This window comes from Danio aesculapii, chromosome 21 (assembly GCF_903798145.1).
Source record: "Danio aesculapii chromosome 21, fDanAes4.1, whole genome shotgun sequence".
Classification (NCBI taxonomy): domain Eukaryota; kingdom Metazoa; phylum Chordata; class Actinopteri; order Cypriniformes; family Danionidae; genus Danio; species Danio aesculapii.
The window spans coordinates 2929144-2941643 of record NC_079455.1 but is presented as its reverse complement, the minus strand read 5'-3'; the positions used below and the strand labels follow the sequence as shown (position 1 = coordinate 2941643).

Below are 12500 nucleotides of genomic sequence, written 5' to 3'. Positions count from 1 at the left end.
TAATAATAAATACACAATGCTTGTACTAACCACGTGAGGGCATTTTCACGTATGTTTACCTCATTAAATCAAATCACGAGCATTAAATCAAATCATTAATATTTAAACTTACATATTTTTTTTCATTAACAAGATTGTTACGTCTTGAGAAAAAAAAACATTCCTTAAACCCAGTGGGAGTTTCCAGGAAGAAGCCATATTCAGAGCGTTCACGCAATTACGAATGCTAGTACGACGAACTGTCGTATTATGAATATTAATACTGACGCGTCAAGCTGAACCAATCAGGTTGCCTAATTAATATTCATGATTAGGAAACGTTCTGCCTTACGGCCAATCAGGTGCAGAATTCCACGCTGCGTAATTAATATTAAAGACCAAGGCCCTCACCATAGTAACGTTCGCAAATTCTCCAGCCACAGTGAGCGAGTGTGTGTATGTGTGGACGGTGAGTGAGACGAAGGCAGCTCCCTTTCGCCTTATAAAAACACATACATTCCTCATCATGGCGGCCACGGATGTGGACATATTTTCTGTGAGTACCATTTTAACTCAGTTCTCCCTTCCGGAAAGCCGTTTTCACATAAACGTCCGTAGGTTTGTGTGTGTGTAATGAATTAAGAGCAGCACGAGCGCTACGTTACGTTACTCAGGTTTACGTTAGCCCAGCAGACTCTCTTCATTGAGCAGCACACTGTTTATTTACTGCTTTATTATGTGTATTACACATCAGATCAGCTGTGTTTTTGTCTTTCTGAGTTTATTCTGAGTTTACTTAATGTTTAATGGCTTATATGCATGTTGTTTGTTGTGAACATATCTTATTTACTGTCGTACACTACACATTGGGTTTTACTATGGGAGTATTTCAGTAGTATACAGATTTATCATTATGTTTGGACATTTTTAGTGTTCTACTCTCCAAACTCCTTTTGAAACATCACTAGAATGGAGATGTGTCCCTCAACCACAAAAAACAGTCATCAGAAATCCATTTTTTTTGGAAATTGAGAGATATCTATACACGCATCACCTGAAAGCTGTGTAAATATATTTGTTTTTCTGATGAATACTTTGGAATATTTGGCTGAGATACAACTATCATCTTTAAAGTTGATCAAACTAGATTGAGGTAAAGTTAGCTTTATATTTAGCACATTGGTTCTGTTTATTTACTGCTTTATTATGTGTATTACACATCAGGTCAGATTCGTTTTTGTCTCTCTGAGTTTATTCTGAGTTTACAGTAATGTCTCACGACTTTATTGCATGTTGTTTGTTGTGAACATCTCTTATTTACTGTCGCACACTACACATTGTGTTTTACTATTGGAGTATTTCAGTAGTATTCAGATTTGCAGCACATGGTAGCCTCTGAAATGACTCATTTATCACTTTGCTTTGACATTTTTAGTGTTTTACTCTCCAAATCCCCTTTGAACATCACTAGAATAGCGATACTGTATGTGACCCTGAACCACAAAACCAGTCATCAAATATCCATATTTAGCTGAGATACAACTATTGGAAAATCTGCAATCTGAAGTTTAAAATAAATCAAAATACAGAGAAATTCACCATTAAAGCTGAGCAAACTAGATTGAGGCATAGTTGGTTGTATAATTCCCACATTCATTCAGTGACTACTTCTGAAACGCTCTCTATATTGTTTACCATGGTACTTTGAATATAAGGTCTGAAACTGCTTGTAAGCATGACTTGAAAACAACATTAGCACTATTTATTTGATTGTACAATGTTGTACTTTGATAGTTATTGGCTGCTAATAAGATTTCTCTATTTAGAATTCGCAAACAATACTTACTGAAATTATATTAATAAGGAGAAAATCCAAATGTTTGAATGTAAAACTAAGTTTTAAGTGCTTGGTAATGCATATTACTAATCAAAAGTTGAGTTTTGATATAATTAAAATAGGAAATTTACAAAATATCTTCATGAAACATGGTCTTTACTTAGATTTTTGGCATAAAAGAATAATTTTGACCCATATAATCTATTTATTACCAATTTCTATAAATATACATGTGCAACTTAATACAGGTTTTGTGGGTTAGCATCACATATATGTGTGCTATGAAGAGCTGCCTTCATCCATGCTATGTTTAGTAAAATTTGGGGCCAACATGAGGCTTCTGAGTCTATTGAGGTAAAGTAGGTTTTATTTATACACATTCAGACTTTCTTTTTAATAATATGATTTCAGAAAATAAATTCTATCATCATAAATCATATTAGCAGCCAATGACTATCAAAGTACATTGTTTAGAGTCAAATAAATAGTGCCAATGTTGCTTTCAAAGTTTCAAGTCATACTTGCATGTGATTTCAGACCGAATATTCAAAGTACAATATAGGGAGTGTGTCACAAGTTGTCACTGAACGAATGTGCGAATACAAACCAACTTTACCTCAATTCTCAGTCTGAGATCACAGATAAGTGTGACCAAAATACTGATATTTGGTGTAGTTGAGAATTAGGATGATTGCATGAAGAGGGATAAGATAACGAGAATCCAGATTTCAGTGTGTTTTTAAATAAAGGGTGTTTTAAATGCTGGTAATCTGATTCTGCTGTTCTCCTCAGCAGGCTTCTTAACTTCCTTGATCTTACTTAATGTCTTTAAGCATGACTTCCTTGGTCAACAAGCTTGACCAGAAAGACTGTGCTGCCCTGCCTTTTGAAGAGTCTATGTGGGACATCAAGCAGATCTAAACACACTCAAAAACTACTTATTAATAATGAGTTGAAACGACACAATTCTTAAACTTTTTTTGCACAACATAATTGTTTTATGTTCAATCCACTTATATTTGTTGCAAAAATTAAGTTAACTTAATTGATTTATGTTGGCACAACATGAAGGAATTGTGTGGAACCCTGCATTATTATTTAGTTTTACTGTGCACTAGTGTTTTCATTATTGACGGTATAAAAAACTACGGTAAATTTTATGATTGTAAGTAGTAGGCTGAGCCGATAAATGGTAACATTTATGTCAACAACAATGATTAGCTCTGAGCTTTTTACTCTATATTGATCTAAGAGCCAATCACACAGCAGAAACGTGCAACGATGGGCATCTAGAAGTGTATTGGTATTAGAGAACAGAAGTACAGAATTGTTTGCCACCGATGGTTTATCGGCTGAAAATATGGCATTTATGGATCCTCTAATTAATGTGGCTTCAGTCATTTTAGGATACTCTTGAATCTGGAAGCATTAACAACTTATATTGAAATATATATTGTTATCGTTAATATGGAAAATAATTATCGAAATTGCATTTTTGCCTGATGGATTATCGCGATTTTGAAAATTGACGGTTAATCCTGTAGCATTGTTATTTGCTGTTATGTAAATGCATGTTTATATACACTGTAAAATATCTGTTAATCATCAGTTTCTGTATTTTGTGATTTACAAGTGTTTTCTGTTTATTTACGGTTGTGAATTGCACAATGGAACATTGATTTCTGCTCTGTCGACTTTTAATGTTGAAAATTTAACTCTACAGTAGTCACAAGGTGACTTTTATTGACATTTTAGTTTGAAATAATATATAGAGAGTCTGTAAAATAACAGAAAATGTACTGGAAGTTTATTACAAGGTTTTTTGTAGTGTAAAAAACAGCATTCATGAGTATTTATTCATAGATTGGAGTTAAAAGGTAATCTATGTAGAACGTCATTGTGTACGGAACATGGTTAGTCTACGTTAGATACGATGTAGTTTTCCAAGTGCATGTTTAGCAAACAATACACTGAATAAGAAAATCAAATTAACCTATAAAATCACACACTCAGAAAAACAAAACAATGTTAATTAAATAATAGAAACGCAAGTAAACAAATCTAAAATGTAGGACTTGTTTACAAACAAAATCTTTATCTTGTCACGAAATCACAAGAAGCTGCAAGTTTCATTCGTCGTTTGTTCATTTCATGTACAAAACCTGCCCGAATGCCTTTAGTGTATGTGTGACCAACGCTATCTCATGGAAATTTGTAACTTTCTGATTTAGTGGCTAATTTGTGTGAATTGGGATGATCTCATTCGTACAATTTAGTACGAATTGCTTCTCCCTCAATGACGATTGGATGTAGGGGTGGGGTTTGGTTGGGTGCCACGCCTCTTTTTAAAAATAGTTCGTTCTTGTAAGACTGAACTCGTACGAATTAGCCACTAAACTGACAAAACGTAAAATGGTTTCTTTGCGAGATCAGGCTGGTGTGACTTACTTTATAACAAAAGCTTGACAAAGCATATTGATAAATGCGATACATTTTATTTATCTAACTATTCTAAAACTATACACTTACATCTAAAGTTTCAGCATCTTCTCTGACGTAGCTGTGTCGCGAGTATAGTGCCTTCATTTATGCAGCATGGATTCCTGAGAAATGCTTTGGGAATTTTTTTCCCATTCCTTAGTTTGATGAAGCCTTCTGGATTTGAGGGAAACTAGTTTGAGTTAGAGGAGGATTAGCTGTTCATGCTTTATAGGGCAGGCTATAGATCATTAAATGGTGTGCTGCTTTAATAAGTCACGTTTAGACTTTGAAAGTTTGAAGCCTGGCGTTCACTGTGTCAGGCTGAATGAAATGCAAGCGTGCTTTTATAGTCAATGCCTTTTGCTTAGAGGTTCGTGTGGTTTTAGCTGCCATATTGATCAACTGCATTGAGCTGTGGAGGGTCAATGTTAATTCTAATTACATGGACCAAGCTTTAAGGGATAGTTTACCCAAAAATTTCATTCATGTCATTTACATGCCCTCATATTGTTCCAGTGACTTTTTTTAGTGAAATTTAATGGGTCATCAAGCCTAAAAAATCCCATAGAAGGGTTGTATGTCCTGTAAAATTGTTGGTGTAGCTCTAAAATCTCATTTACACCTATAAGATTGGAATGGATGAATGGTTGGTCATTGGTCAACCTCTTTAGTCTTTACTATAACAGCATATTTACTTTACTATACCCACCCACAATACCTGAAATCCAGTGTTTACTGGCTGACAACATCTTTTTATTCAGAAAAAATAGTTTTATCACTGCAATTCCTAACATTTTGAATTAGTGATTTATTCTTAGTCATTTTTACAATCTTGTTTGTACATTTAAGTACTATTTCCCCATAATTTTCAGTGTGGGGTTTGGAAGCCCACATCCTTTTAAAAATGGTATATATTTATACAAATAATATTGTATGAATCTGTACCAATAAGCCGCTTTTCTGACAAAACCTAAAATAGTTGTTTCCTTGTAAGCTCAGGCTGTCATCTTCATAACGCCTTGCTGACATTGCAATAGTTTTCTGTGATTTATTTATTGTTTTGACATATATGTGTGTGTATTGTGGATATTTATTATGTACATGTATATATACATACATGCATGTGTATATGTATGTGTGTATATATATATATATATATATATATATATATATACATATATATATACATATAAATGTATATGTATGTGTATATATATATATATATATATATATATATATATATATATATATATATATACATATATATATATATACATATAAATGTATATGTATGTGTGTATATATATATATATATATATATATATATATATATATATATACATATATATGTATATGTATGTATATATATATATGTATGTGTATATATATATATATATATATATATATATATATATATATATATATATATATATATATATATATATATATATATATATATATATATATATATATATATATATATATAAATGTATATATAAATGTATATGTAAAATATATGTGTATATGATACAAATTATTTATAAATGTAAATATCTATATTACAAAATTGTTGTTTCTATCTCGCATCTAATACATATAATACACACACTGTCAAAACAAACTTTCCTTTTGGATGATAGATAGATAGATAGATAGATAGATAGATAGATAGATAGATAGATAGATAGATAGATAGATAGATAGATAGATAGATAGATAACGTTATGAATATAGCTCTAATTGGAAAAAAGTCATAATTTTAGATTGATTGAGCATTGCATTTGCATTAAATATAATAAACCAATTGTAAACATGTAGAATATAGCTAAGATACAAAAAAAATAAACAATGCTTTATGGTTTTCTGAAGAGTTGATCAGTATCCAGGTGCAAAATTTAATAATTAAACAGAAATTAAAACTGCACAATCTTTATTAAATAAATAAATGAAATGCTATTAATTTTTCTTAAATCTACAAATGCCAACATTTTTTTTTTCTGCCTGAATGGTTTACACTCACTCAAAAACACTGTAGTCTAATTTAACTTCAGTTTCTCTCCAAATCATACCTGTGTTGAATTGCTCCTATATATTGTCCATATATCTTTTAGCTTGAATGATTCGCACTGTAAGGATTTTCAATGTCTGCTTGCTGTGTTTGGGCTAATCTCAATCAACAACACCTGCTTTAAATAAAAATGGGATCTACTATTGTTGAAGCTATATACTTACATACTCGCTCGTATATTTAGCATATTCAGCGTTTTACTCTTTTGCATCCAAATCCTCACTGAAGCTATGAATCAAAATGTGACCCAATAACCTCATGTTTATACTGTAAACATGTACTTAATATTGTTTGGTCTGTTCCTAAAATAATCAAGCCTGCTGTAGTCTGGGTTGTTAAGGGGTAGTTCACGCAAAAATTTTAATTTCCTCACCATTTCCTCTCTCTTAATGGTTATAAATCAACGAATTTCTTTCTTCTGCAGAACAGAAAACAAGATATTTTGAAGAATGTTATCAGTAATTAGGTGCAGAGATTTAATAATTAAACAGAAGTTAAAACTGCGTAATCCTCATTTTATAAATAAATTAAATGCTAAATTAATCTTTCTTAAAGCTACAAATGCTAACATTTCTTCTGCCTGAATAGCTTAAACTCATTCAAAAACACTACAGAGGTCAATGGCTGTTTTTTTTTTCTCCAACATTCTTCTTGTTTTCAGTTCAACGGAAGGAAAAAAAATCCTAAAATTAAAAGAAATGTTCATTTTAGGCTGATATTTGTCCCTTTTAAAATGTTATTTACCATTTTTAAAGTAAGGGTTAGCCAAATCAGCCAAAACCTGATAATCCTGTTTTTACTACTTGTATATCTGATGTATTTTAGCGTGTAGACATTGAGTAGTCATTGAGATGCACCCAATAAGTCCACTCTCTTTAAACGTCTAGCTATAAGCGTAAACTAAATCTCTTTTAGCAGTAGATGTAACATTGCACGTCACTTTATTATAGTGTCAGTTTAGTTCCTCTAAGCGCTGGACTAAAACAAGACAGTCCTGTCTAACATTAATTGAATTTATTGTATCATGCTCTAGTTTCAGGGCAGGGCTAATGTAGTTACTGTTAAATACAGCTATATGAGTTTCAGCATGAGTCAACATCCTGTTCATCTTCAGTGTCCTGCACATAACCACTGACATTAATACACACATACATATAACAAGAGTCGACAAATGAAACGCCCTGTTTGTGACCAAGACTTCCAGGCTGTGACATTAATGGTGTGAGTTTTCTCATGCTTATTTATAAGTATTGTCAACTTGACACCTGTCTATTTAGACATCAAGTTTAAAGGTCTCGGGAAGTTCAATTTTTTTATTTGATGTTTGACGTAATCTTAACTGAAACTTAAAGAAAGGGTGGGACATAGAGTAGCTCCTCCCCTTTACAAAAGCAGCCAATAGCGTTTTGTTAATCATAGTTTTGCCAGTAGGAGTGGTTGAGCTGAAGCGCTTCAGATGAAAAACCAATGAGAAGAAGGTCAGATACTAGAAAGCATTTGATTTGTCAACTGAAGTATGAGGTGACGTGGAAAAAAAATCGATCCATTTACAACCTCAAATCAGAAAAAGTCGGGAAGGTGTGAAAACTGCAAATAAAAAAAATAGGGATTTCCAAATGTACTTTGACTTGTATTTGATAGCAGACAATATGAACAAATAATTTCATGTTTTGCGCGGTAAACTTAATTTAAATTCGTAAATTTACATCCTTTCATGTCATTCAGACCTGTGACACACTCCAAAAAAAGTTGCGACAAGAGCCTTTGAGGGCTAGTAATCAGGTAAATTGGTTAAATAATGATGTCTACAGGTGATTGTAATTATGATTTGGTACAAAAGCAGCATCCAAGTAAGGTCTAGTCCTTTAGGAGCCATCAAATACGTCAAAATATGGCCTGCCTGCAGTCCCGACCTGTCTCCAATTGAGAATGTGTGGCGCATTTTGAAGTGCAAAATGCGACAATGAAGACCCCGTACTGTTGCTCACCTTATAAATTGTTTACAGGAAGAATGGGATAAAATTACACGTGAAACTCTTCATCACTTGGTGTCTTCAGTCTCTCTGAAGTGTTGTGAAAAGGAACGACAACATTACAAAGTGGTAAATGCTTTACTGTTCCACATGTTTACTGGAACACATTAAATAAAGTTTGTTTTAGAACTGGGCGATTTTGGCCTAAAATCAAAATCTCCATTAATTAAACATTTTAACTCGATTATATTTAATGAATGATCACTTTATTTATTTAATTTATTTTTAATTCGTAGTACACTGATACGTTTTGTACAGTAAATATGCTCACATATTACAAGTGAGAGATTGTTGACTGAAGGGTGCATTAGTTGATTTTAAATTAATTGATGTAAACACATTATCGATTAACTATGATTATTTATTGAGCATCAACGTTGAACAACTGAAATAAAACGCACATTACCTAAAACAAACTTTTAGTGAAAGTGAAATAACTTGAACTTTTGGGAACAAAGTAAATTATTTTCAGTGTTTTTTCACATTAAAAGAAGAAAATTTGCAGGATCTGTTCTAAATAAAATAACTCTTGCATACCCTGTAATTAATATTTTAGACAGTGCGTTTCTTGCATCATCTGTAACAAATATTTTAATGTAAATAATAATTTTAATATAATGGAAAAATGACATCTGATGGCCAATCGTCGTCAATATAGTACTGCAAAGGGCTCAAGAATGGGTCAATCCTCCTACTTGACCAGAGACAAAGTCCCTTTAAGGCAAGTCGTTTCACTTGGCGGCCATCTTTGAAACACCTCTCGGGTAGTATGCTCGGGCATTCTGTCAGAATCGGGAAACATCAAATTCTCCAAAACTGCTTGCCAAGCTTACGATTGAGTTTCATATTAGGAGTCACCTATAAAAGTAAACAACAATCGTCTCTTTAGTTTCATTTCTAAACGTTTGAATTACACAAAATCTGCAGAAACTCACGTCTGGTCCGAGCCCCTCCCCTGGAGTATTGTCAGTCTATAGCGATCGATGATTGGCTGCTGTACTAGAATGCGGGCTTTATTCGCCATGTATCAATCAATGATTGGCTCCTGTGCTAGTGGGAGGGGCTTTATTCACCATATTGACCGTTACACTTTTCCCCATTCAAAAATATACAAGTGACTTGTCTTGTGTATTCTATAGTCTTTGCCAGAGATCAGATGTGGCCGCAAAGTGGCCGGTGAAGTATAAACCAGCCTTGGCTTAACCGAGTGTAAATTAATTTCAATTAACTAATTAATTCATTTTCTTTTTGGCTAAGTCCCTTTATTAATCCAGGGTCGCCACAGAGGAATGAACCTCCAACTTATCCAGCACATGTTATTTACGCAGCGGATGCCCTTCCAGCCGTAACCCATCTCTGGGAAACATCCATACACACTCCCTCACACTCATACACTACGGACAATTTAGCCTATCCAATTCACCTGTACCGCATGTCTTTGGACTGTGGGGGAAACCGGAGCACCTGGAGGAAACCCATCCAAACGCAGGGAGAACATGCAAACTACACACAGAAACGCCAACTGACCCAGCCGAGGCTCGAACCAGCTACCTTCTTGCTGTGAGGTGACAGCACTACCTACTGCGCCACTGCGTCACCCCAATTCAATTAATAATTAGAAAAAATTGAATTCGGTATTAACCAGTACTGAAATTTTAAAAGTGTCCATTTCCCGCTATCATTTGAGCCCCATTGAGCACGTCCTTAAACTGCGTTGATTTGCCATTGTGTTGACATGCTCAACAGAAATGACTGTGATTGGCTGTGAAGGTCATCAGTTCATCGAACTCACCGCTGTTTACTGATTGTAACCACAGATCATCCTTGAGATTCAGTGTTGAGCATTTTAAAGCCGCAATTCGTCAGCAGATCGCTTGTATGCCAGCTTAACGGCGTGACTTTAAAACGCCCCAGTGTCCCTGTATCTGTGTTTACACTCCATAAACAGCGGCGAGTTCAGTTAACTGATGATCTTCAGGGCCAATCACAGTCATTTCTGTTGAGCATGTGAACACAATAGCAAATCAGCGCTGTTTGAGAACTCGCTCAAATGTTAGCGGGAAATGGACGTTTTTAAAATCTCAGTATCGATTGATACCGAATTCCAGTATTGTGACAACACTACATGGGACTTTTAAGAATGCATGCAAGGAATGGCAGGTAGACGGTGTGTACATGCATGAAGATCTCCAATAGAAAAAGCAGATAAAGCTCAGTCTGCTTGTGGGTCTTGCACAGATGTCACGCTGAGCTCAAATCTAGACCATCTGCATTCTTGTTCATGTCGGCCCCTCCTCCTGCCATATCAGATGGGATGCCAGCAACATTTCCGATGAGGCTTGTTGTCGGTTCGGTTTGCTGGAATGGGCACACACATAAACTCAGGTGTATGTAGGGGGTGAAAATGGAGCCGTCCCAGTTTGGCTGTTCTCCACTGTCATTCGGAGTGCCCATCTGCCTTCAACAAGCTGTGTTGTGCTGAACTCCATTATGGATTGTGTTTTGGAAAGCGTCATTGCTCCCCACAGAGCTGCAGTTTTAAATGATGTGCTTTCTTGTTAGCCCTCTGGTGTCTAATGAAAGCATTCACCTGAAAAGAGGATGTGCAATATGATGATATATATATATATATATATATATATATATATATATATATATATATATATATATTATATATATATATAATATATATATATATATATATATATATATATATATATACAGTTGAAGTCAGTATTATTCGGCCCTCTTGTAAATTTTCTTTTAAATGTTTGCTAAATGTTTAACAGAGCAAGGAATTTTCCGCAGTACATTATCTGGCAAAGTTATAAGAGCAATAAATAATAACTTCTAGTTGATCATTTGGAAAGGTGGATTTTTCAGATCAATCATTTGTTGAACTGCATCCTAATCATCACCGATCCTGCAGAAGACCTACTGGAACCCGCATGGAGCCAAGATCCTGACAGAAATCAGTCAAGTTTGGTGAAGGAAAAATCATGGTTTGGGGTTACATTCAGTATGGGGGCGTGCGAGAGATCTGCAGAGTGGATTTCAACATCAACAGCCTGAGGTATCAAGACATTTGTGCTGGAGAGCGCTCCTCATACTTCAGCCTCCACATCAAAGATCCTGAAAGCTAAGAAGGTCAAGGTGCTCCAGGATTGGCCAGCCCAGTCACCAGACATGGACATTATTGAGCATGCCTGGGATAAGATGGAGGAGACATTGAAGATGAATCAAAAGAGTCTTGATGGACTCTGGAGTCCTGCAAGAAGGCTTCTTTGCCATTCCAGATGACTTTATTAATCATGATTGAGTCATTGCAGAGATGTATGGATGCAGTCCACCAAGCTCATGATGGAGTCAGACACAATAGTCATTCTGTTTCCACTACAGCATGACCACATATTCTATACTGGACATTATTTCTGTTAAAAAATCTTTGCTTGTTAAACAGAAATAGAGAAAAATATACAGGGGGGCTAATAATTCTGACTTCAACTGGACATAGTATGGACAAAATAAAGTCTATTGTCTCATATTATGTTCTGTTGTTTATTTCCTGATGTCATAAAAATACATAGTTTGAGTTAATACTTTTTCATAATTTATATAAGTGTAATACATTTACAGGGGATGCAGACAGACATATGAATAACCGCATCATGAGAAAGTATTGATTTAAAGCACAATGTTTACATTTTGTATTGTTTCCAAACTGAGTAAATGAAGACGGTTTTATAAAGCTGTGGTGAGAAATCGATTCTCAAAATGCATATATTAGATTCTGAGCTTGGTTTTAAAGGGAACCCAGGGTATTAAGATTTGTGTGCCTTAATATAATTTAAAAGTCCAGTGAAATTAAAATAAAGTATTTTAGATGTTAGTATCAGTATGTTAGTTCTAAGGATATCTATAAGCTACTTACCACCAAAATCATCAGTTTTAAAGCTTGAGAGCAAATTCTGTTAAAGTTTGATCGTAATCAAATGGACGATTGTGACGAGCTCATCATTCATAATATTGTTTGCATCCTGAGGAGGAATGTGATGGTGTTAGCAGTGAGGGAAGTGTTTTCAGATGGGCTGATTCTCTCTCT

General features: G+C 34.4%; 1 protein-coding gene across 1 annotated transcript in view; it reads left to right on the top strand.

Moving 5' to 3' along the window:
• Positions 1 to 413: 413 nt before the first annotated feature.
• The window catches only part of septin8a (septin 8a), a 37574-nt gene continuing 25487 nt past the window's right edge, over positions 414 to 12500 (top strand). Inside the window, exon 1 of the mRNA XM_056445703.1 lies at positions 414 to 535. Coding sequence (XP_056301678.1) covers positions 506 to 535 — 30 coding nt within the window. The 5' untranslated portion in view covers positions 414 to 505. The remainder of the gene's footprint in view (positions 536 to 12500) is intronic.